Source organism: Stegostoma tigrinum, chromosome 7 (genome assembly GCF_030684315.1).
Source record: "Stegostoma tigrinum isolate sSteTig4 chromosome 7, sSteTig4.hap1, whole genome shotgun sequence".
In the NCBI taxonomy this organism is placed as follows: Eukaryota; Metazoa; Chordata; class Chondrichthyes; order Orectolobiformes; family Stegostomatidae; genus Stegostoma; species Stegostoma tigrinum.
The window spans coordinates 17012869-17039450 of record NC_081360.1 but is presented as its reverse complement, the minus strand read 5'-3'; the positions used below and the strand labels follow the sequence as shown (position 1 = coordinate 17039450).

The following is a 26582-nucleotide window of genomic DNA, read 5'->3' as shown; positions in this document are numbered from 1 at the left end:
TCTTCTGGAGTACTGTGTGCAGGTCTGATTGCCCTTTTATGGGAAGGATACTATTAAACTGGGGAGGGTTCAGAAAAGATGTACCAGGATGTCACTGGGAATGGAGGGTTTGAAATATAAAAATAGACTGGAAAGACTGGGACATATTTTCACTGGAGCATAACGGTTGAGGGGTGACATTAAAGAGGTTTATAAAATCAAGAGGAGTGTTGATAAGATGAATGACAAGGATCTTTTTCTGATGATGGAGGAATCCAAAACTAGGAGAAACATTTTTAAGTTGAGAGGAGAAAGATTTAAAAAGTACATGAGGGTGGCTTGTGTGTGGGATGAAATACCAGTGGAAGTGATGGATGCAGATACAAAATTGAAAAGACATTCGGATAAGTACATAAATAGGAAAGGTTTGGAGGGATATGAGCCAAATGCAGGCAGGTGGGACTAGTTTAGATTGGGAGCATTGTTGGTATGGACTGGTTGGACCGTGCTGTATGATTATGACCAGCAGTTCAAATATGAATGTCATTCCCACCGCGAGGTGAGAGGAACCAATCTTGATATGACTGGGTCTTTGCAACATTGGCACAGCTTTGTGAATGGGAAGTGAAAACAGCAAACTCAGACCCTGGCAGTGAAAGTGCACATGGAAGTCAGGTCCTGCTAGTCATGTAAGTGGTGAAGGGATGGATTTGGAACATGGGGTGCCCTGGATCTCCTTGTGGGACCCAGATGTACACTCCTGCCCCCTCACTATTCCATTCTTCTACAAAGAAAACCAGCTCACAAGAAAATCTAATGAAACTGTCATGAAAACCCCCTTGCTAGGGTCTCCTTTAGCCCATGACCCAATTGATTAGCTCCCAAAGAGCCAGGCTTGTGTATTGGAAGGCATTCTGCATTAGGTGAGTGGCCTTGCTAACCGCAATTTATCATTGCAGATTAGGGATGAAACAGAATGAGAATGTTGCCCCCATTTCAGCTCTATTGCTCCCCCTTTTCCCTAACCACACATAACCCCGCGACCACCAGCCCACTGCCTGGTGTGCCTCAAGCTGAATCAGGTCTCATATATCAAAATAGGTGCTATCTGGAGATTGAAGTAAATGATTCACTGAGTCTTGGTCATCAGATGTCTCAATGGACAAAGAGTTAAAGATGCCCACAGTCTTTTGTAGTGCCAGCCCTGATCCCCAGAACCTTTTCAAGAGGATTTAAAGTGTTCATGCCCATGGAAATGTGTCAGTAGATGATTTTACAATAGGTGGTTTTAGTAAATGATCCAATGCAGACTGAAATTACAACCCTCTTTGAAGTAGATTCTGAGTGAATGGAGTGCCTTGCTTCCCACCTCCAATGGCAATTCAATCCAAATTGTCCAAGTGATCTGCTGTCAGTTGCCAAATCTGAATGGGGCTGAAGATCAAATAGTGCTAGTAGTCGCTCGACATTGTGGGCTCAAAGCCCATTCCAGAGATCTGGATGGGTAATCTAGACTGGCATGCTGCACTATTGGAGGCAACATCTTTCAGATGAGGTGGTGAACTGAGGACCCATCTCTCCTGAGAAACCTGGCCAGCATTCATCCCTCAACTCACCTCACCAGAACTGATGGCCTACTAGCTAATACTTTGCCTTTTGTTGGATCTTGATCTTATTTCCTACAGTTGTATTTACACTTCCAAAAGCACTACATTGGCTATAAAGCACTTTCAGGTGTCTGGAGGTCAGAATAAAGCCTATGCAAATACAAGTTATTTTATTTTTTTTTATTTCGAATGTGCTAATTTATCAAATGACATTACACTTTGTGTTCAACTTATCCCTCAATCTGCATCATAGTTTGAATTTCAATCATTCTCAGGGTTTGGTGGTTTCTGGACTATGCTGACTGTAAATAAGGTTCCTTTGTCCCAGATAATCTGACGCCTAATCTGCAGAGCAACTGGGTAATTGCAAAACCTAGAATTTAGATTGCCATCCCCTCCGCTAGGGAAGATGCCTCACCATTTCCTTGTGGTTGTAGGCCGTTGTGTTTGTGTACCCATATGGAGTAAGAATCAGCTGTCCATAGGAGTGAATGGTCAGGTAGCACAAAGTATCCTGCAGATGGTCACGGAGAAAAGTAGCAACTGCAATGGTTTCTGGTTCAGACTCTGGTGCTGAACCACAGTGGGTGTTGGAACAGCAGTTTCTTGAAGCTCCAACACCTGAAGCAAAGTATAAAGTACACAGTTTCAAAGGAAAGCAGCAATATGATGTGTACATCCCTTCATTCCCCCCATTCCGGCCAATTTGTCCCCAAAACCTTTCACAGTTAACCATTGCCCCTCAGCAGCTGAGGTTGTACACACATTGTGCGATGTTCTCTGTGAACTACTCTGTGTCAATCTGTGCCTTGACGAAATCATCTTGAAAACTGCATGTTTGAGCAAGCCATTATACACCTGTCCTGACATCTTGTTGGCTATCAAGTATCATGTGAACATTGCTCCTACAAAGCTCTTTGGGACATTTTACCATGTTAAAATGTCTTGTGAATATAAGTTGCTATTGTGTGATTTTTTGACGTGAATAAAAAAAACTCAGCTTCTATTTCAGAGACAGTAGGGACTGCAGATGCTGGAGAATCTGAGATAACAAGGTGTAGAACTAGATGAACACAGCAGGCCAAGTAGCGTCAGAGGAGCAGGAAGGTTGACGTTTCGGGCCTATACCCTTGAAGTCTAGGCCCGAAATGTCAGCTTTCCTATTCCTAAGATGCTGCTTGGCCTGCTGTGCTCATCCAGCTCTACACCTTGTTATCACGGCTACTATTTCACTTTGCTTCTCTGGAATGTTTAGGATGGGGGTTCTGGGAAGGGGCCGGCTTGGTATTTGTAAGAGACAGGGTCAACAGTGCTGGGAGAATGTGGCATTCTACTTTCATCCCAGATCCCTTCCTGTCAATGCTAGGGGTGCTTATCTACCGTAAGGAGTACAGCACATTCAAGAAGGCAGCTCACCACCCACTTCTTCAGAATAAGCAATAAATGCTCGTCCAGCCAGCGACAGCCACCTTCCCTTGTACAAATAAACAAAGAAGGATGAGCAGACCAGACCAAATTCAGAGTGAACTTTCCTGGAACGACATCCCACATTCCCAGTAGGAGAACAGGACCAGTGTGAAGTACTTTATTTCCAACACCATATGGATTCCCCAGATGAAATCGAGGGCCAGCTCAGTTTTGTTGCATCGTGGGGATTTTGTCAAATGGAGGCAGCACCAACTGTTCAATTTCGGCTGTCACAGGTCTCAGTTCTCCATTTGGGATTAATGGGCCAAGTGCAGGCAGGTGGGGCTAGTTTAGTTTGGGATTATGGCTGGCATGCTCTGGTTGGACCGAAGCATCTGTTTCTGTGTTGTCTGATTCTCTGACTCTATGACTATGATCCAGATATCAGGATCAAATTTGAACTCAACCCAGAACCTTATCAGGAGTAATCACCTGACAGAAGTTTTGGCAAGACTTAATTATAGACCAGAGAGTATTAAATCAAGGTGAGTGTGCTCCTTGGTCTGGAGGGCCAGAGAGAAGTCCTCCAACAGTAACTGATTGATAGCGACAGCCACTGAGTTGGCATCTGCCGGTCCCTACACCAAGAGAGAGGGGGAAGAGGCCACCTTCCCACAGGAAGATCCTCTGAAAATGAGGTTAAAAGAAAATTGATTTTGAGCAGTCCAACTTTCAGGTTGTGATTGTGGAGAGGTACCTGTGATTTTAAAGCTTTGGCAAGTAGAGAGTGCAAAGAACGAAGAAAATTACAGCACAGGAACAGGCCCTTCAGCCCTCCAAGCCTGTGCTGATTGAGATCGTCTGTCTAAAACTGTCATCTCTTTTCTAAGGGTCTGTATCCCTTTGATCCCTGCCCAGATATATCTTAAAAGACACCATCGTGTCTGCATCTACCACCTCCGCTGGCAACGTGTTCCAGGCACCCACCACCCTCCGTGTAAAGAACTTTCCATGCATATCTCCCTTAAACTTTCCTCCTCTCACTTTTAACTCATGACCCCCAGTAATTGAGTCCCCCACTGTGGGAAAAAGCTTCTTGCTATCCATGGGGGGGAATGTCCTAAAGGGGCTCTTTTCGTAGAACCGCAGGTGCTGAAGACCTGAAAAAAAACAAAAGTTGCTGGAGAAACTCACCAGGACTGGCAGCATCTGTGGAGAGAAAGAAGAGTTAACATTTCGAGTCCCAGTGACCCAATCTACATAAGAACTGCAGATGCTGAAGATCTGAAACAAAAGTGGAAATTGCTGGAGGAACTCAGCACATCTGGCAGGAACTGTAATGAAGGAGAAATTAAAATGTTAACTCTGCTTTCTGTTCACAGATTCGGTCAGTTCTACTGCGCTTCTGTTTATGTTTCTGCCCTCAATCTGTTGGGCTTAAACCTATTTGCCACACCACAGCCACTAGATGGTGTCAGTGTATCACTTACCCAACATATTTTTGACACTAAACACACTCACCATCGGAACGGTAAGCCAAAGGATAAAAAAATACAGACTGGGGTCTCCTGAAGTGAACGACACAGTCCAGTTTGGGCTATTAAAGCTGACTTGATATGTCTACCTGGTGTGGAGCATCTATTTGTTGGATAATAAAATGTGAGGCTGGATGAACACAGCAGGCCAAGCAGCATCTCAGGAGCACAAAAGCTGACGTTTCGGGCCTAGACCCTTCATCAGAGAGGGGGATGGGGGGAGGGAACTGGAATAAATAGGGAGAGAGGGGGAGGCGGACCGAAGATGGAGAGCAAAGAAGATAGGTGGAGAGGGTGTAGGTGGGGAGGTAGGGAGGGGATAGGTCAGTCCAGGGAAGACGGACAGGTCAAGGAGGTGGGATGAGGTTAGTAGGTAGCTGGGGGTGCGGCTGGGGGTGGGAGGAAGGGATGGGTGAGAGGAAGAACCGGTTAGGGAGGCAGAGACAGGTTGGACTGGTTTTGGGATGCAGTGGGTGGGGGGGAAGAGCTGGGCTGGTTGTGTGGTGCAGTGGGGGGAGGGGATGAACTGGGCTGGTTTAGGGATGCAGTGGGGGAAGGGGAGATTTTGAAACTGGTGAAGTCCACATTGATACCATATGGCTGCAGGGTTCCCAGGCGGAATATGAGTTGCTGTTCCTGCAACCTTCGGGTGGCATCATTGTGGCAGTGCAGGAGGCCCATGATGGACATGTCATCAAGAGAATGGGAGGGGGAGTGGAAATGGTTTGCGACTGGGAGGTGCAGTTGTTTGTTGCGAACTGAGCGGAGGTGTTCTGCAAAGCGGTCCCCAAGCCTCCACTTGGTTTCCCCAATGTAGAGAAAGCCGCACCGGGTACAGTGGATGCAGTATACCACATTGGCAGATGTGCAGGTGAACCTCTGCTTAATGTGGAATGTCATCTTGGGGCCTGGGATGGGGGTGAGGGAGGAGGTGTGGGGACAAGTGTAGCATTTCCTGCGGTTGCAGGGGAAGGTGCCGGGTGTGGTGGGGTTGGAGGGCAGTGTGGAGCGAACAAGGGAGTCACGGAGAGAGTGGTCTCTCCGGAAAGCAGACAGGGGTGGGGATGGAAAAATGTCTTGGGTGGTGGGGTCGGATTGTAAATGGCGGAAGTGTCGGAGGATAATGCGTTGTATCCGGAGGTTGGTAGGGTGGTGTGTGAGAACGAGGGGGATCCTCTTGGGGCGGTTGTGGCGGGGGCGGGGTGTGAGGGATGTGTCGCGGGAAATGCGGGAGACACGGTCAAGGGCGTTCTCAATCACCGTGGGGGGGAAGTTGCGGTCCTTAAAGAACTTGGACATCTGGGATGTGCGGGAGTGGAATGTCTTATCGTGGGAGCAGATGCGGCGGAGGCGGAGGAATTGGGAATAGGGGATGGAATTTTTGCAGGAGGGTGGGTGGGAGGAGGTGTATTCTAGGTAGCTGTGGGAGTCGGTGGGCTTGAAATGGACATCAGTTACAAGCTGGTTGCCTGAGATGGAGACTGAGAGGTCCAGGAAGGTGAGGGATGTGCTGGAGATGGCCCAGGTGAACTGAAGGTTGGGGTGGAAGGTGTTGGTGAAGTGGATGAACTGTTCGCTCCACACTGCCCTCCAACCCCACCACACCCGGCACCTTCCCCTGCAACCGCAGGAAATGCTACACTTGTCCCCACACCTCCTCCCTCACCCCCATCCCAGGCCCCAAGATGACATTCCACATTAAGCAGAGGTTCACCTGCACATCTGCCAATGTGGTATACTGCATCCACTGTACCCGGTGCGGCTTTCTCTACATTGGGGAAACCAAGCGGAGGCTTGGGGACCGCTTTGCAGAACACCTCCGCTCAGTTCGCAACAAACAACTGCACCTCCCAGTCGCAAACCATTTCCACTCCCCCTCCCATTCTCTTGATGACATGTCCATCATGGGCCTCCTGCACTGCCACAATGATGCCACCCGAAGGTTGCAGGAACAGCAACTCATATTCCGCCTGGGAACCCTGCAGCCATATGGTATCAATGTGGACTTCACCAGTTTCAAAATCTCCCCTTCCCCCACTGCATCCCTAAACCAGCCCAGTTCATCCCCTCCCCCCACTGCACCACACAACCAGCCCAGCTCTTCCCCTCCACCCACTGCATCCCAAAACCAGTCCAACCTGTCTCTGCCTCCCTAACCGGTTCTTCCTCTCACCCATCCCTTCCTCCCACCCCAAGCCGCACCCCCAGCTACCTACTAACCTCATCCCACCTCCTTGACCTGTCCGTCTTCCCTGGACTGACCTATCCCCTCCCTACCTCCCCACCTACACCCTCTCCACCTATCTTCTTTGCTCTCCATCTTCGGTCCGCCTCCCCCTCTCTCCCTATTTATTCCAGTTCCCTCCCCCCATCCCCCTCTCTGATGAAGGGTCTAGGCCCGAAACGTCAGCTTTTGTGCTCCTGAGATGCTGCTTGGCCTGCTGTGTTCATCCAGCCTCACATTTTATTATCTTGGAATCTCCAGCATCTGCAGTTCCCATTATCTCTGATCTATTTGTTGGAAGTGCTTTATAGTCTCTGGAAGAGGCACTTCTAATTGATTGTACAATCTGTGAAGCAAGCTCAGCAGAGATTATGATTTCACGAGCAGACTGGGAGCTAATTAGGAGCTCAACATCTTGTGCGTGTTGAAAGCTAAACATCCTGTTACAGGGTGTCCTGGCAGCGTGAGTTGGCTGTAATGTGATTGGCAAATAGGGGAACGGTATTTGTAAAACGCAAACATGTGTTGGCTATAGCGCGATTCTGTCAAGTTTGGATTGCTCTTTACCAGCACTTTTTTGAACACAATGTTACTCAGGTTTGCAACACATTTTAACCCTACAGTTAACCTCAATGCCAACGGGCTACAAAGGAAAGAAAGGTCAGAAAGGTCAGATTTCTCTGCTTCACTTACCTCAGAATCTATTCAGCAGTCAGATGCCAATAGAATGTCAGGTCAGATCAGCGTTTAAATGGAGGAGGGAGTTTTACTAAAAATTGCCGACATGTCAATTTCAGGGGAGTTTCATGGAGAGTTGCTGGCTGCGAGTTCTATCTCACACGATTTTGCACTGCTCACCTCTTTTGCATCATACCCGCACTACCATGCAGTACTAAAACAAAGTTGCTGGAAAAGCTCAGCAGGTCTGGCAGCATCTGTGGAGGAGAAAACAGCGTTAACGTTTCGGGTCCAGTGACCCTTCCTCAGGACCCGAAACGTTAACGCTGTTTTCTCCTCCACAGATGCTGCCAGACCTGCTGAGTTTTTCCAGCAACTTTGTTTTTGTTCCTGATTTACAGCTTCCTCAGTTCTTTTGGTTTTTATCATGCAGTACCCACCGTGGCTAGGATTTTTTTTTCACTACCTCACGTTCGGACGAACGCCAGCCCTTCAGCTGCTCCACTGTCCCATCCTGACCCCTGCACTTAAAACCCTGGAAACTTGAAATACTAAACAGTCGCAATCAGCTTCTGCAGAAATGGACAAACAAGTAGAAAGCAGCCTCGTACACACAGTACTAGACCAGGATTAAAAGCAGAGTTAACGGAAAAGTTACTAGATCCTTAAAGACAGATGCTTCAGCATGTCTCATTAGATATTAAATAGATAATGTTAAATTGCTCAATTAGGGCAGAGCTGAATAAATACCAGAGATTGAAGTGTGGAAGTTCACCTGGTGTATAAGACAATCCCACTTTATTGGTGCCAAAGATCATGTTTTGGCCTACCCTTTTAAGTCAACACACTCCTCTAATCATCAGTTTACATCTTTCACTTCTAAATGCATATTTTACAAATATAAATACATATTTTACTCAATTCATCAATCAGCATGTGGCACCAAGCAGATTTGATTGTCTAGATTCTGTGCAGGGGTTTAAACACAAGAAAGAACATGCAAGGCAAAGGGTGAACAGAAATGGATCCTCTGCTTGTTTCAAAGTAAAAGTCATATCATTTGCTGTCTACTCCCCAAAGCCAAAATGTGATAGACTGGATGAGCGCAGCTGCAACAACACTCAAGGAGTATTCAGGACATAGCAGCTGAGGTAACAAGGTGTAGAGCAGGATGAACACAGCAGGCCAAGCAGCATCAGAGGAGCAGGAAAGCTGAAGTTTCGGGACTAGACCCTTCTTAGGCCCGAAACGTCAGCTTTCCTGCTCCTCTGATGCTGCTTGGCCTGCTGTGTTCATCCAGCTCTACACCTTGTTGTCTCAGATCCTCCAGCATCTGCAGTTCCTACTATCTCAGGACATAGTAGCCCACTTGATTGGCACATCCACAAGTGTCCATTTTCTCTGCTACTGACGCTCAGTAGCAGCAGGGTGTGTTATCTACAAGATGCACTGCAGAAGCCCACCAAAGATCCTGAGACAGCACCTTTCAAACTCATGGTCACTTCCATCTAGAAGGACAAGGGTAGTAGGTATATAGGAACACTACAATCTGTAAGTTCTTTTCCAAGCAGCTCATCACCCTGATTTGGAAATCTGTCGCTGTTCTTTCATTGTCGCTGGGTCAAAATCCTGGAATTCCCTATGGTCAACCCACAGCACATGGGCTGTGGGCATTCAAAAAGGCAGCTTGCCATCAGCTTCTCAAGGGCAACTAGGGATGGGCAATAAATGCTGGCCTGCCAGCAATGCCCACATTTCACAAATGAATTAAAAACAAATCACTAAATGATGGTGCTGCACTTCAGGAGTTCAGTGTTCATGCAAAATTAGTGCAAGAATAGAAGAAACCTGTCTTAAGGAGGGTGCTCAAAACTAATTCTGCTATAAGTACAGGGACTAGCCATTGACCTGACCTTGAGAAGGACAGATAGGAAAGGACTCTTGAAAATTGCCATGTTGACAGCAGAAATGCAATGTCTATATACGCCCTTGAATTAGCCCAATCAACTCCTGATTCCAACAAAAATTTCAGACCAATGCATAGCTGGTACAGCCACTTTATGGAACAGAAAGTCTATTATTGTAGCAGCAGACTTAAGTTGCCCTGAGGCCACCAACAAATCTCCGACTGACCAGTTTCTAGCAATTCATCATGAGACGGTCGCCTAAACAACAAGTGCCTATTAAGACATATCAGCGACCTGGATGGCTCAACACCCTGGAATACCTCTCTCATGGGTCAACCTACAACAAACAGACTGCAGAGATTCAAGAAAACATCTCACCACCACTTTCTCAAAGGCAACTAGAGATGGACAACGAAATGTTGCCAGACCAGTGAGGCCCACTTCTCATGATTGAATGAAAAACAGAACAAAGAAGCCGCCATGACTGTACCCAGGAAGCAAACTGCGGAGCAGAAAGGTTTGAAAGCAATTCCAGTGAAAACCACAGGCATCAAAAGTATAGGGAAGATACCTGATTTATACCTAACATCATATTTTTTACAGTTTGGATTTCAAACATGTAACACATGGACGTCAGCCTACTTTTGTGAATAAACTGGTTCTGGAACTATGACTTTTTAAACCAATCTGTACCTCCTGGCTGTTAGTGAAAGCTTGTTTATAATGTGGAGTCTAATGACAGGAGAGGGGATGCACTGAATGATATTAGCTTGCTTTTGGGAATGGAATAAGAAGAATTGATCTCAGCTTTGAAAAACCAAGAGATTGGAAAGGTTTGGGCGGTTTTGAAGGAGACCTGAGTAAAATCAAATGCAGCATAGCCACTTCCAGAAAAAGGACATTGCTCAGGTCATTTAAGCAATTAAATTAGTTCAGTGCAAGAGTGTATTTTGTGAAAGTTCCAGATCAGGAATGTTTAGAATTTTGCAGGGCTGAGAAAGTTTAAGCTCTTGTTTGTATGATTATTCACTCACTGTTCACAGGGAAGGCTGTGAGAAAAAAAAAACAGTTAATTCAAATCATGGGAAGGAAGGAAGATTTTTCTGGTTTTTGAGTAATTGTAAAGTCATGGTATTGGGGAATAGATAAGAGTTTATTTTGTCATGTATTTAACTTTTTTAAAATTCTTCAATACTTAGATAAGTTGGATTGTTTTTGCTTTAGTTTTCTTTCTGTTGTATAATAAACTGCTGAATTATGGTTAAAGCCTTATCTGCAGCTTGCATATTTAAGCTTCAGTGAAAGACAACCACATTAAAATTTAAAATAAATGTGATCTATCAAGGCAGATTTCATCCTGGGATCTGTATTGTCCAGCAATAACATCAACTAAGATGGTAACAGAAATCAGGGTTCAGAGTAGTCCTAGCCTGCAACAAAATTAAAACTTACAGTAATTTTCAAACATAAAACTAGACTAAAAATCAAATCCCTGCAGGAATTGTACACATCCAGAACAACAGTTGGATGAATGAGGATAGAGTGAAGGAATGAATCCACACTATGGAACAGGCATTCTGGCTTATTTAAAAATGCAGCTTATTAGTGTGTGGTATTTCAGACTCCAAATAACAAATAACATTAATAAATGCCTATAAAGAAATAACATTTGTACTATACAGTTATATCAGTAGATTTTAATGTCTGTAGATTAATCTTTGAATGTGAACCTAAGCAAACCATTCAAGGATTTGACCCAAACTGAATAGCTGGATGGTTAATGGAGGAAAAATCTTCACAAAGTGTGAAACTATTTGCATTGCCCCAATGTGATCATCATCAAACTGTTATCAGATCATTCAGAAAAAGAGAAATATGTAATTTAGTGAGATAGTAGGAATTTCCAAAATGTCAGCTTTCCCACTCCTCTGATGCTGCTTGGCCTGCTGGGTTCATCCAGCTCTACACCTTGTTATCTGTGTAATTTAGTGGATGGACAAGAGGATGATTCTGGAGATTCGTTGTAGGTTTGGAGTGACTGTTTTATGAGGAAAAGTTGAGTAGGTTGAGCCTTTATTCACTGACATTTTGAAGCATGAGAGAAGACCTTATTGAAACATACCAGAGTCTTATGGGACTTGATGTGGGGAGAGATTGTTTGCTGCTGTGAGAGGGTCTAGGATCAGAATAAGGGGTCACCCATTTAAGACGGATGAGGAGGAATTTCTTCTTTCAGTGGGTAGAGAATCTATGGTATTCTTTGCTGCAAAGGTCTGTACAGGCCAGGTAGTCAATTATATTGAAGGCTGAGAGAAATTTTAATCAGTAAGGGAATCAAGAGTTATTGGGAAAAGGCAGGAAGTTGTAATTGATGATTGTTAGATCTGCCTTAATCTTGTTGAATGGCATAACAGACTCAGTGGGCTAAACAACCTACTTCTTATGAGTGGTTCTGAGGGATGATTCTGAAAGTGAAAGCACCCAATCTAATCCAGATTGGGATTGTTATGATGATGCTACAACTAATGCCACTCAAAATGAATATTAGGGACTCGTGTTGGATTCTGAAATCGATTTATTTTTTACAATTTGGTGGAAGTACCCTTGTAAAATTAATTAATTCAATAATAGCAAGTCATATTGATTTAATTTGAATTGCCAGTATCTTTGTTTTACATCTCAAAATGACAACCACCTACCCTCTGCCAGTGGTTCCCATTTTATACTTAAACTTGAGCCCAGTTTGTGAAAGGGTTTTGTAAGGGTTCAAGTAGTTCAACCTACTGTGATGTACGATACTAACAAGGTAGACAGAGCAATTGATGGGAAGACAGAAACCAATAGAGGGAGGGGATGGCTCATTCATAAATAGGGAATAATGTAAAGGATATGGATGTAGATGCAAAAGATAAGACTTTTGAAAAAACACACTTACTGCACCATTGCGAATCAAAATTCCTGTTAAGATCAGTTCCAAAACAAGTGCTGTTATCGCATGGAGACATGGATTTTCTCCATAAACGGTCCTAGAAGTAGAGGGATTTTGAATCTCGTGTACAGTAATGAAATGTACGAGACAAGTTTCACAGAATTGCTGGTAGTTCATTGTGTTTCAGTAGCATTATGAAATAACGGTCCGGTTTGCACTTACTGTTGTCCAGGAGTAAATGTAGCCATCAATATTCAGGACTGGCAGAACGTAGAAGTCAATGTGTCGGAGGAAGCGATCTGTTTGAGGGTCTGCAGTGTAGGTCTCCAGTACCTGGCATGCACACACAAACAAAGCAAGACTATAGAAAGAGAAGGTTAGAAGTGTTTGATGGAGCTTCTTTTTCAAGGACCCTCATCCTGACTGTCAGCAGTGCTGTAGATCAGTGTTTGTTGTTAAGTGTGACCCCAAGATTTTACACGCTTGCCAACGAAATCACAGGCACCACTGCTATGATCAAATTATTATTTCATTTTGTAGACAGCAAGTTGCATGGAAAGGGTTGGAGGATGCAGAGATACTTCAGTGTGATTTGGACAAGTTGAGTGAGTGTGTGGGACAAGTACATCGTCAGTGTTGTATAATATGGATTAATGTGACATTGTCCACTTTGTTAGTTAAAAATAAGAAGACAGACAATTATCTGAATGGCATTGGATTGGGAAAGGGGGAGGTGCAATGAGACCTGGATGTCCTCATACAACAGTCACTGGAAGTAAGCTTGAGGTGCATCAGGCAGTGAAGAAGGGAAAAAGTATGCTAGCCTTCACAGCAAGTAGATTCTAATACAGGAGCAGGGATGTCTTACTATAATTGTACAGATCCTTGACCACAACTGGAGAATTGTGTGCAGTTTTGTCTCCTTATGTGAGGAAGGATGTTCTGGCTATGGAGGGAGTGCAGTGAAGGTTTGCCAGACTGATTCATGGGATGGCAGGATGGATGTATGAAGTGAGACTAGACCGGCTACGTTCAATGGAGTTTGGAAGAATAAGGGGCAGTCTCAAAGGAACCTATAAAATCTAACAGGATTAGACAGGTTAAATTCAGGAAGGGTATTTCGAATGGCTGGGAAGTCCAGGAGCAGGGGTTGTAGACTAAGATATAGTGTAGACTATTTCAGGTCTGAGATGAGGAAATCTCAATTTGTTCGCCTTGTGAATTTTTCTCAGGCGGTGGTTGAGGCCAAAACATTGAATGTTTTCAAGGAGTTAGCTATGGTTCTTAAGCCCAAAGGGATCAAAGAGTGTGGGGGGGGAAAGCAGGAACAGGGTATTGATTGGATGATCAGCCATCATCACACTGAGCAGGCTCGGAGGGCCAAAAGGCCGATTCTCGCCCCTGATTTCTACATATCACATCTGAGCAATAAAACTTGTTCCCAGCAAAATCATTGCTATTTTTAATGACTTTAATTGTTTCCATTCATGGTTAATGTAAAACTAAAATGCATGTGAATGTAAAAATACTCATCCTTGGAAAATATGGGGCTTTGTTTGTATTATGTTGGAACTCAGGTTTCTTCCACAAAATGTTTGGTTGAACATAAAATTTAAAAAGTTCAGAACCGCTGCTGTAGTGCCTAGGATCTCCTGACCACCCACACTGAATTTCAACAGTCAGAAGTGGCTTCATTTCCCAGTACTGACATCTGGCGCCATTGCAAGCAATTAATTCTACCAAAAGAAGGCAGATTCTATCAGATTTGTTAATCTCTCAGTCCTGTCCATTTTCACTATGTTTTGAGCTGGTCCTTTGTAATGAAGAATTTACTTTGGAATTTATGTTGGCCCTTAAAGTGTAGTCAATGTCAATAATTTCCATTGATTTAGAAGAAAGCTGCACCATCGAACACACTCTGCTAAGAGTTTTACCCCCATTGGAAGGAGATTGATTGTGACATTGTATAAAGGGAATTCCAAGCGTTTAGCTACAGTGATGGTGTCAAGCTGTCTAAGCAGCCAATCACATAACAGAATCTCCACAGACAGGAAACCAGGTAATGAAAAACTCAAATAATCCACTTTTTAACAAAGGTACAGGGGTCTTAAGTAAGGTTAGGATCATATACATATGGTTTAGGCAGCAGGTAAAAAAAACGCAAACAAGCTCATTTTAAAGATCTATCTCATGATTAATCATAACAGAGAAATTCAATAAAATTTGACAAGAGTTCAGAGTTTGTCCCATCATTATGCAAATATTCAAGACCTCCATAAGAAGGCCTGTTACACATCATTGAACAAGGGTTAACTTTTTTGGGGGGCTTCTGATATCAGTAAGGGAGACATTATGACACAGTGGATAGCAATCACTGACTGAGCCTAAAGCTTCAGGTTTGAGTTCCTTCTCTGGGACTTGCTGCTCAGTGAAGTATCTTCAGAGCACGTCTGGAAAAGGTTACTTATCGATCTGTAAATCCCTCTAATCTGTCTGTCTCAGACAGTAAGCTCAGGGCAGACTCCAGATCAGCCGTCCTCGATGTGGAATGATGCTTCTCAAACAGATTTTTTTTGAAAGCAGATTAAAGACCTGTTCCAGGAAAGATCTAGTCAAAGGAACAGATGTAAGCACATGCTTTGTTTACTTCATGTTTCACTAAGAGACAAAGAAAGCTCCTCAACTTCATGTAGATAAGACAGTTTCAAAGAGAAAATTGTCAGATTAATGATTGCTGGCTTCATGGGCGAATGGAGTTGGGGCTGTAGGGAGGCCCCACAGTGCAACATTTGCAGACCAGCAAGTGACAAATCCCAATTTTGGGTTTTCCACTTTAATCTGAGATTGCATTAAATCCTGAGACTAAGGTCTGATTCCGAGAGGTAATTGCCAGTAATATTAACAGTACGTTTGTGAAAATTTTCCAGGTTCAAGTCCGTTCAGTTCTGTCCTCCCTGAGCTTCTATTAAGTGCCTCTATATTAACTCTCCTTATTATGATACAACTGGATGTAATTGCATTTGTTATTGGCAAGACCAGCATGAACTATTTTATACTCTCAGCCTTAATCTGAAATGCTATTTATCTTGAGGACTCTAAGCAATGCCTTTCTGTGGGGAATACTCTGCTTTTTCTGCATGATCTGATACTATCTGTGACTTTGTACATTCTTTTACAAAGCTGCTGCCATTAGAAAAAAAGGACTATTACTATTAATCCGCACTATCTCCTCATTGATTATACTCTAGGACAGCTTTTCCATTGTGTGGCAATATCCTGCAGATTTTGTCTCTCCTGCCCTTATTTTTTACGGAAGATCGGAGGTCCGCATTTCTGAGAGGAGATGCTGCACAGGATTGGGGGTCTCTTGGCAATACAGAGCTATACTTCCATTCTGAAAGTTCACTTGTAGCATAGAACTGCCAAAGGAAAACGACCCACATCCCCTTTTCACAGCCATCAGCTGCTGTGTTCTGAAATGTGAGCATCCACATTGACAGTTACTGTCCATCTATTGTTCTCACTCTATGGGCTCCATCTCCAACTATTAGAACAGTACAGCACAGTACAGGCTCTTCAGCTCACGATGTTGAGCTGAACTTTTACCCTAATCCTAAGGTGTATCTAATCTCCACCCCTACCTTATACTATCATCCATATTCCTATCTAGTAGCTGCTTAAATGCCCCAAATGAGGCCATCTCCACTATCATCTCCGGCAATGCATTCCACGCCCCAACCAATCTGAGTAAAGCACCTACATCTGATGTCTCTCCTATTATCTACTTCCACTCACGTTAAAACTATGCCTCCTTGTGAAAGCTACCTCCACCCTACGAAAAAGTCTCTGGCTGTCTACATCATCTATACCTTTGATCATTTTGTACACCTCTGTGAAGACAACTCTCATCCTTTGTCGATCTAAAGAGAAAAGCCCTAGGCCTCTCAACCTTTCCTCGTACCTTCCCTCCATTCCAGGCAACATCCTGGTAAATCTCCTCTGCACCTTTTCCAATGCTTCCACATCTTTCCTGTAATGAGGCGACCAGAACTGGACACAGTACTCCAGATGTGGCCGAACCAGGTTTTTGTATAGCTAAAGCATAACTTCAGGCTCTTGAACTCGATCCCTCTATTAATGAAAGCTAACAAACCATACGCCACCTTAACAATTCTATCCACCTAGGTGGCAGCTTTCAGGGAACTGTGAACATGAACCCCACAATCCCTCTGCTCCTCCACACTGCCAAGAATCTTTCTGTTAACCCTGTATTCTGTTTTCAAGTTTGTCCTTCCAAAATGAATCCCCCCTTCCCCATCTCATCTCCAGCATACATACCAATATTTTTCTACACGCAATCGGTTCTGAGAAGGGTGACTGGATGCCCAACATCAGCTCTGTCCTCTGTCCACAGATGCCGCCAGACCTGCTGAGTTTCTCCAGTAATTTCTACTTTTCTTTCTGCCTTCTTCAATACGTCGGCTGTACCTTTGCACTATATCCTACAACCCTCCACATCTCATTCCATCCCTGTGAGGTGGTCAGGCTTGGAGGTGTGTGTCAAGGGCCCTGAGGAGGGGCTGTCAGTTTGGGTCTGGCAGAGGAGGATGGAAAGGGGATTTGCGTCATGGCAGGTGGCATTGGGTCATGACCTGCAGAGAGGATGTGAAGAGGGGTTACATACTCCAAAGGGGAAGAATTGAAAGTTCAGATTTGGTGGCATGGTGTGTAGCGTGTGGGTGGGGATTGATATATGAGGGGGAAGGGGCTTTGAGTCTTGCGGCAGGAAAGGGCTCACGATTGGAAACAAAAACAAAAATTGCTAGAAAAGCTCAGTGGATCTGGCAGCATTCATGTGAGAAATCGGAGTTAATGTTTCGGGTCCAGTGATCCTTCCTCAGAACTGATGGTACCTAGGAAGAGGATTTTTTTATGCAGATGATGGGGCAGAGGGAGGGGATAAGGAGTAAACAATAGGTGGCAATAGAGCACAAAGAGAGAGAACAGTTCGACAACAAAGGAGTGAATAATGGTCAGCCCAGGACAATGAAAATCTGCTAATGGGGAATATTAGTGGCTCACAACGGGTTGTGTGTAATAGCAGTCCATGTGATAACAAGGCCTGGTATGTGGTAATTGGGATAAGGAGATGTGAGAAGGTGCTGCAAGCCCTATCGTTGTTGAACTTGATGTCAAAAGGCTGTCGCATTTCCAAGTGGAAAGTGAGGTGCTGTTGTTCCAGCTTGCGCTGAGCTGCATTGGAGTATTGCAGCAAGCCTGAGTCAGAGACGTTAGCTAGGGAATACGATGCTGTGTTGAAGTGGTGTTTGGTCTGGGATTGGGTCTGGTCAAAGACCACAAGGTGGTAAGGGAGATCAGTTCTCAGTTGTGTGCAAGTGGAATTGTAGGTGAGGGATATGCAAGGTAAGTATGGGGTCAATTTAATAGTTACTCAGGAATTAGACTATACACTTAACAGCCTAACTTTTCCCAAGTATCTATTTTACGCAATTTTATCAGAAGTATTGGAATTCTCCTGGAGACTTTCAGAGGGTTTCAGGTGTAGTGGGATTGCCCGGTGAAATGTTCAAAATCCGAGGCAATTCCTTTGGAGTGTGCTAAAATGGGAATGCTGCAGGAACCCAATGCATAACTCCCATCTACGCTCATAAACTGACTGTCTGGACAGTGGAAAATATGTACCCTCTGCTTTTTTGTTATTCATTCATGAGACTTGGACTTTGGTGGTTAGACCAACACTTTTTGCCTGTCCCTAGTTACCCACAGGGCAGTTAAGATTTAACCACATTTCTATGGGTCATTTTTTTATTCACTCATTGGACATGGGCAGCACTGGCTGGACTAGAATTTATTGCCCAGAAGGCAGTTGAGAGTCAACCATATTGCTATGGGCCGGGAGTCACATGTAGGTTAGACCAGATAAGAATGGCAATTTCCTTCCCTAAAGGACATTAGTGAACCAGAGGGGTCTTTCCAACATTCATTGATGGGTTCATGGTCCTCATCAGACTCTTAATTCCAGATGTTTTTAAAATTGAATTCAAATTCCACGATCTGCTGTGGCAGAATTCAAATCCAGGTTCCCAGAACACAACATGGGCCTCTAGAGTAACAGTCCAATGATAATACCACTAAGCTATCGTCTCCACCTAGTTACATGGAGTTACACGTAGCCCATACACTGGCAAGGAGAATCAGTTTCCTTCCTAAGGGAAAGTAGTGAACCAGATGGGTTTTTATGCTAATTGACAATGGTCACCATTTGGCTTGCTCTTTTAAAAAAAATTCCATGTTTTTACTGAATTCCAATTTCATCATCTGCAATGATAGATTTCGTAGCTACGTTCCCAGAACTTTAGCCCACATTTCTGGATTACAAGTCTACTGTTAATGTTCTACTATGCCACCTCCCCTGAGCTCAAAGCAAATTTAGCCTCTCCAACATTGAGAATATTCAGAGGGTTGGAACCTGAGAGTTTCTATTCCGGGTCTATAGTAAGGAGACGCTCACCTCCTTCACAAACCACTGGCAGAAAGCAGGAGCAATCCACTCCCTGGCATGAATTCCGCAATCCATCCAGATAATCTTCTTGGGTTGGTCGGATTTTCTACTGATCTGCAAACAAAACAGATGGAAGATGAAGGGGCTCACTGGCTGTTACATCAGTGTGGGTGGGGGTTATTGGAATCACAGCAACTCTCACAGGAGGAAGTATGATGTGTAGGAAAGGCTCTGGTGCCTAGTGGGATAGAATTACTGCTGTTTGGCAGCTGAAAATTTCCAGTGCCCCCTCAGAGACAAATACCTTGGCTGGAGGAACCATTGTAGAGGACAAGAATGACCTTGTTACAGGCTTTAGGCTTGCAGCTGTCTGGATGATATCTATTGTCTTAATGGTATCTTAAAATGTATACAACACACATCTGTTAATTGCTGTAGCACATGGAGCCAAGACTATTTATATCCAATGAGTTTAGACAGTCAGAGAGGTCCATTTGTGATCCAATAATGTTCTAAAAGGTAATATTTACTCCATGACACTAACTTCAATATGCATCCCTTCGAAATCCCCATCCGACTAGCATCAAGTGGAATTGAGGTTCTACCTTTCCAGGGACCCGGGTTAAAGTGAATGCTAAGATCAAGAAATGAAAGTTTTGTTTTCTCAATGGTGTGAGTAGGTGAAATATTTTCACATTCTTTTTTGACTTCCTAAGATCTGAGTTTCAAATCTAGTCAATGGTCTAGAGGAGCAAAGGTCAAAAGTCCTTGCAGGATGTTTAACTCAAATTAGCTGAGGCCAGATAGACATGATAACTGTCTTCTCTCATGCAGTTTCAACTATTCATCTCAACTGTACAACATTGTTTTGGGTAAAAGTACGCAAAGTAATTGGGAAGCTGGTTGAGATGATCCAAGAATGGAAATTATGGGAAAGTATTGTCATATAGATGTAATGAGGTTGGTGGGGACTGGGTTGCAGTCTGGTGAAGTCCATCGATGGGGCTATATTGGTGAGGGAGGTTAATTCAGAGCCAGTAATACAATAGAAGAGGAATACTTGAGTACAACACTCATTGAATACCTTCAGATAATACATCGGCCGTTTCTGATAAGTTATCCCCAGTAGATGCTGTGTCACCAACTCCTTATAGCTTTCCTTCATTTGCTCCATCCACTGGTATATCTGGGTGTTTGAGAGAGAAAAAGGTGAAGGATGTTTTTGAAGTGTGAAAAAGAAAAAGATTCAGTTCATTTCTCTTCTTAGGTAAGACTTACCTCTTCCATTGGGTGATACTTGGTGTAACTGTGTACATTAAAAGGCTGCTTATCTTCCCTCTGTACTTGACTGTCCAGGAGATCTTGAATATTTTCTGTCAAAACACTGATGAATCAGAGTGAGACACATTGGTATAAAAATAATGGGAAAAGATGTCTGGGCTGACTTACGAAGAGAGACTGGCACTATATTCATTGACATTTAGAAGAACGAAAGGTGATCTCCTAAAAACCTACAAAATTCTAACAGGACTACACAGGATAAATGCAAGAAGTGTGGTTCTGTTAGCAAGGAATCTAGAACGTATCTCTGACCGTTCACAGATAAGTGGGGATTAGCTTGCCTTCTTGGATTGCTGCATTCAATATGATGTAGGTACTGCCACAATGCCATTAGGGAGGGAGGTCTAGGATTGTGGCCAGACTGTCAGGATAGTGTTTCAGGGATAGTAGGAACTACAGATGCTGGAGAATATGAGATAACAAGGTGTCGAGCTGGATGAACACAGCAGGCCAAGCAGCATCAGAGGAGCAGGGGGGCTGATGTTTCAGGCCTAGGCCCTTCTTCAGAAAAAAAGAAGGGCCAGAAGAAGGGTCTAGGCCCGAAACGTTAGCCCTCCTGCTCCTCTGATGCTGCTTGGCCTGCTGTGTTCATCCAGCTCTACACCTTGTTATGTCAGGACAGTGCGTGGCTTGGAGGGGAACTCACAGGTGGTAGACCTCCCGAGCAGCTGCTGCCCTGGCCCTTCTTGATGGCAAAGGCTGCAGGATTGAAAAGTTGCAGTCAGTGGAGTCTTGATGAGTGGTGCAGTGCAGTTTGAAGACGGCCACTTTCCTGCTGCTGTGCATCTGTGGTGGAGAGATTTGATGTTGAAAGTGTTGGATATGGTGCCTATCAAGCGGGCTGCTTTGTCCTGGGTGGTGTCAAGCTTCTTAAGTGTTGTTGGGGCTGCACTCATCCAGATGAGTGGGAGGTATTCCATCACACTCCTCACCTGCACCTTGTAGATGCCTTTGGGCCATCAACAGAATTCCAAATCACTGACCTGCTGTTGTAAAAGATACTATGTATTTGGCTCATCCAGCTCAGTTTCTGATCCAGGGTAACTTCCAGGATGTTGATGGTCAGGGATTCAGTGATGGTAATGGCATCGAACGTTAAGGTGTGATGGTTAGATTCTCTCATGTTGAAGATGGTCATTGTGTGGTCCAAAAGTAATGTTCCAAGCTCAAGTTAGCAGGCCTTGTTATCAGCCTAGCCTATGTTTGTCAAGGCCTTGCTGCATAAAGATATGGACCATTTTCACATCTGTGTAGTCACATATGGTGCTGAACATTGTACAATCATCAGCAAATATCTCCACCTCTGACCTTTGGAAAGAGAGAAGTTTGTTCATGTAGCTGGACCATCACCTAATTGGGTCCAGGAAAATCCCCTGAGGAATTTGCTACTGCATTTGGTCAAATGCTGCCTTGCTGTCGAGGGCAGTTATTTCTCACTTCATTTCAACTTTCAGCTTGTGCTCAGACTTCACTGCCCAAATGTGTAAAAATATCATGAGCCGACTGGCCCTGGCTGAACCCAAGCTGAGTGTCAGTGAGCAGGTTGCCCCTGAGTAAGTGCTACATGGGTAGTACGATCAACAGCACCTTGTACAGCTTTGTGGATGGCCAAGAATCCTGCTAATTGTGGGGAGGTCAGAGATGGGGAATATTCCAAATTGGGCTGAAGACTAGCATCTGCGATGCTGTGGTCATCAGGAGGAGACTGAGATGAAACAACTCTATCCTTCTGACTGAAGATGAAGATAAATTCTTCAGCCTTGTCTTTTGCATTGATGTGTTGGGCTTCCCCATGCGTGAAGGTAAGTGCATGTGTGAAGCCTACACCTTGGGTTAGTTGTTTAACTTTACTGCTACAAATCATGATGTAGCAGGACTACGGAGCTTAGCTTCGACCTTCTGGTTGTGGGATCATTTAGCTTACTGGCAATGTCAGAGTGGGAAATATGCTGGGTTGGCAAGTTGCTGCTGATGGCTCACACTGCCTCTCAGATGTCCAGTTTTGAATTGCTGAATCTGTTTGCAAGCTATTCCACTTAGCTTGGTGACAGTGCAACATAACACAATGGAGGGCATTTTTGATGTGAAGATGGTACTTTGTCTCCACAGTTACTGTGCAGTGATAACTCCTATCAGTGCTGCCAATGGATGAATACACCTAAAACAGGCAGATTAGCAAGGTTGAAGTGCAGCATGTTCTTCCCTCTTGGTGATTGCAGCAGACCCAGTTTAGGTGCTATATCCTTCAGGTCCCAGCTCAGTCAGTAATAGTGCTACTAAGCCGATGAATGATGAACATTGAGGTTGCCCACCCAGAACATACTCTGTGCCCTTGCCACCCTCAGTGCTCCCTCCAACGGTTGCTCAAAACGGAGGAGAAATGATTCTTCGGCTGAGGGGCAGCGGGTGGTAGCTGCTAATCAGTAAGAGGTTTCTTTGCCCATGTTTGACATGATGCCACAAGATCTAATGAGATAGTAAATGCTGATGCCTCCCAGAGAAACGTCCTTTTGACTGTGTATCCACCTCTGCCAGGCCTCACCTGACGGTGGGACAGGGCATACCCAGTGCTGGTGATGGTGGTATCTTGGGAATTTTCTGTAAGGTATGATTCCGTGATTATGACTGCGTCAGGCTATTGCTAGCCTAGTCTGAGGGGCTGTACTCCCAAATTTGGCTCAAACACCCAGATGTTAGCAAGAAGGACTGCTCTGCTGCATGTGCCGTTAGTCTTTCTTTGAAAGGTCCATCTATTTTCATTCCTATTGTCTCTTCTGTAGCAGTTTGACACAAATTGAACTGCTTTCTGTGGCACTTCAGGGGATAATTAAGAGTTGGCCACATTGTTGCAGATCTAGAGTCACATATAGGCCAGCGTAGGTAAGGAGAGTAAAATTGCTTCCTGAAAGTGAACTACATGAGTTATTATGATAATCAATTCATGGTCTTCATTAATGATTCTAGCTTTGGATTAATTAATTGAATTTAAATTTCATCGGCCAATGTAGTAGGAGTTAAACCTATTTCCCCAGAATATTTTGCCTGGGATGCTTCATCTTGTGAAATTTCCACTCCATCGGCCCCTCCCCAATAAACTTGGCAGCGGTAAAGGAAATTTCATAATCATTTAGATTCTTGATTGGTACGGAGGTGTAAGGTTACTGAGCAGGGTGGGTGGGAATGTGAAGTAATCTAATCCGTCATGATCTTATTGAATGACGATGTAGGTTTAAGGAGCCTAGGGAGACCAGAAGAGGTTCACCAGACTGATTCCCAGGATGGCAGGACTGACATGTAAAGAAAGACTGGACCAACTGGACTTGTACTCACTGGAATTTGGAAGAATGAGGGCATCCTACAGGAATGTATAAAATCCTGATGGACTAGATAGGCGAGATGCGGGAAGAATGTTCCTGATGCCGGGCGAGTCCAGAACTAGGGATCACAGTCTAAGAGTAAGAGGTGAGCCATCCAGGACTGAAATGAAGAAGACTTTCTTCACTCGGAGAGTTGTGAATCTCTGAAATTCTCTACCATAGAAAGCTGTTGGAGCCAGTTCGTTAGATATGCTCAAGGGATAGGGGGACATGACCCTTGAGTCTAAAGGGATGAAGAGGTATGTAGAGAAAGCGGGAGTGGGATACTGAAAATGCATGATCAGCTACCATCAATTGAATGGTGGTACGGGCTCGAAGAGCCAAATAGCCATTTCCTGCACCAATTTCTATGTTTTGATATGAATAGCCAGCTTACTTCCGCTCTTACTGTGTATGCATTTGATCATTCAGAGTAGCACCTACTTGTATTGAATGGCCCTTTTCTCCAGTTCACCTCTGACTGTGCCAAGTGCTGAGGCTGGAACCCGAGCATGAACCTCACCCTGAGGTTGAATTCCCTCCAGGATCTGGGGCCTCCATAAATCAATCTGTGCAAAATATCACAACAGCACAGCTCGTGAGTCAAAAGCGTCTCTGTAACCATATGCAGTGGCTCACAGAAATCTATCTCCATCTCGGTGGGTCAGAGGGATAGATTGGCAGAGAAGGGGAGTTGAAACCCACTCTCATGGAGATCGTTGTCAAGCTCGCTGCTCGCCTCTGATCCCTCAATGAAGTTCAAACTCTATCAATCTCACCGAAGTTCTTCAAAATCCTACCCATCCAATATCCCCCTGTGTTTTTATGACCCATTTAATTCAACTTCATGTTTGAATTTGACTGGGGTGCCCAGACGTGAAGCAACTGCATGGCTTCATAGGTCATAGAACTGTTACAGTGCAAAAGGAGGTCATTCGTCCCGTCGTGTTTGCACAGAAGGAAGATACAATGAGAGTTGCAGTTTTTTTTCCCTCCAGGGTGGTTGGTTGACCTAGCTTTGGCTGAGAAGAACCCTAATTGAAAGGGCCATCCTGGAGTGGTCATTCAGTTGGGTATTTTCTTTGCTGGAAAGCAGAGGTAGGTAGCAGAAAAGACTCAAAAAGACAGAGTAAGACAGATGGAGAGACAGGATGACAGACATGAGACATACATGACAAAGAGAGAGAAAGAGAGAGAGATACAGGTGGAAGGACAAGAGAGAGAGAAAAACAAGAGAGACAGACATTCAGGAGAAGGAAGTACAATCAGACAGAAACAGACGGACAGAGGCAGACAGAGAGAGAGAGAGAGAGACAGATAAACAGGGGTATGCTCACAGACAGGATTGAGACACATGAGAGAGAGAGAGAGAGACAGAGACTTACATAAAGACAGGAGAGAGGAAAACAAGAGACTGGCAAACCGAAAAGTAAGAGAGACAGGCGAAGGTGAGAAATACAGGCAGACGGAGATGGGCAAACACAGAGAGAGAGACACAAAGAGACAGGAAGACAGGAGAGGCAAAACAACAATCCAGTACAGACAGAGGCAGACGGAGTGAAAGACTATGTGTGAGAGAGATAGACCGATAGACAGACACAATTGAGAAAGCATTTCTCAATATCAGCAGCTTGGCAGAAATTTAAATCATGGACTGATTTCTTAAAGCATTATTTTCAAATCTCCAGATTGCTTTTGAGATCACTGGAGGATTGATGTTGATTCTGGCTGTTTCAGGAAAGATTCACAAGGCATCCCCCTCCAGTCGTGATTAGCCCTGATTAGTGTCAGCATCATCTAAAACATTGCAATTAATTTGAATTTGGATATTTGGTATATGTACTTTAAGGTTATTGATGTTAATGGGAAACTTATTGCTAGTAGTATCTTAAAGCAATAGTAATAAAAATGTTTCAGACATAATAAGAACTGCAGATGCTGGAGAATCCAAGACAACAAAGCTCCACACCTTGTTATCTCAGTAATTAAGATGTATTGGTTCTGGTTTGCTGTGTCTTGCAGCTCTCGATTGTCTGAAGATCATTGTATTCAATTCTAAGATTCAGAAAATTTAGCCACTACTGACATAGATCCTCAAGAATTGTTAAAAAAATGATAATGTAATAATTTCATATCTCCTATCTGGATCAGCAAATATTTACTTACCAATTTCAACATCATGTGACTATAATCAGAGATAATGGGAACTGCAGATGCTGGAGAATCCAAGATAATAAAATGTGAGGCTGGATGAACACAGCAGGCCAAGCAGCATCTCAGGAGCACAAAAGCTGACGTTTCGGGCCTAGACCCTTCATCAGAGAGGGGGATGGGGTGAGGGTTCTGGAATAAATAGGGAGAGAGGGGGAGGCGGACCGAAGATGGAGAGAAAAGAAGGTAGGTGGAGAGAGTATAGGTGGGGAGGTAGGGAGGGGATAGGTCAGTCCAGGGAAGACGGACAGGTCAAGGAGGTGGGATGAGGTTAGTAGGTAGATGGGGGTGCGGCTTGAGGTGGGAGGAAGGGATGGGTGAGAGGAAGAACAGGTTAGGGAGGCAGAGACAGGTTGGACTGGTTTTGGGATGCAATGGGTGGAGGGGAAGAGCTGGGCTGGTTGTGTGGTGCAGTGGGGGGAGGGGACGAACTGGGCTGGTTTTGGGATGCGGTGGGGGAAGGGGAGATTTTGAAACTGGTGAAGTCAACATTGATACCATTAGGCTGCAGGGTTCCCAGGCGGAATATAAGTTGCTGTTCCTGCAACCTTCGGGTGGCATCATTGTGGCACTGCAGGAGGCCCATGATGGACATGTCATCTAAAGAATGGGAGGGGGAGTGGAAATGGTTTGCGACTGGGAGGTGCAGTTGTTTGTTGCGAACTGAGCAGAGGTGTTCTGCAAAGCGGTCCCCAAGCCTCCGCTTGGTTTCCCCAATGTAGAGGAAGCCACACCGGGTACAGTGGATGCAGTATACCACATTGGCAGATGTGTAGGTGAACCTCTGCTTAATGTGGAATGTCATCTTGGGGCCTGGGATAGGGGTGAGGGAGGTGTGGGGGCAAGTGTAACATTTCCTGCGGGTGCAGGGGAAGGTGCCGGGTG

At 44.5% G+C, this 26582-nt stretch overlaps 1 protein-coding gene across 3 annotated transcripts in view; it reads right to left on the bottom strand.

The window, feature by feature from the left end:
* Nucleotides 1–26582, bottom strand: part of LOC125454357 (carboxypeptidase O) — a 46475-nt gene that overhangs the window by 5454 nt on the left and 14439 nt on the right. For all 3 annotated transcript variants that reach the window (XM_048535039.2, XM_048535041.2, XM_048535040.2), the window contains exons 3-9: nucleotides 23931–24055; nucleotides 20068–20173; nucleotides 19874–19975; nucleotides 18799–18903; nucleotides 12489–12599; nucleotides 12273–12363; nucleotides 2005–2207 (exon numbers count right to left, since the gene is read on the bottom strand). In XM_048535039.2, coding sequence (XP_048390996.2) covers nucleotides 2005–2207; nucleotides 12273–12363; nucleotides 12489–12599; nucleotides 18799–18903; nucleotides 19874–19975; nucleotides 20068–20173; nucleotides 23931–24055 — 843 coding nt within the window. The remainder of the gene's footprint in view (nucleotides 1–2004; nucleotides 2208–12272; nucleotides 12364–12488; nucleotides 12600–18798; nucleotides 18904–19873; nucleotides 19976–20067; nucleotides 20174–23930; nucleotides 24056–26582) is intronic.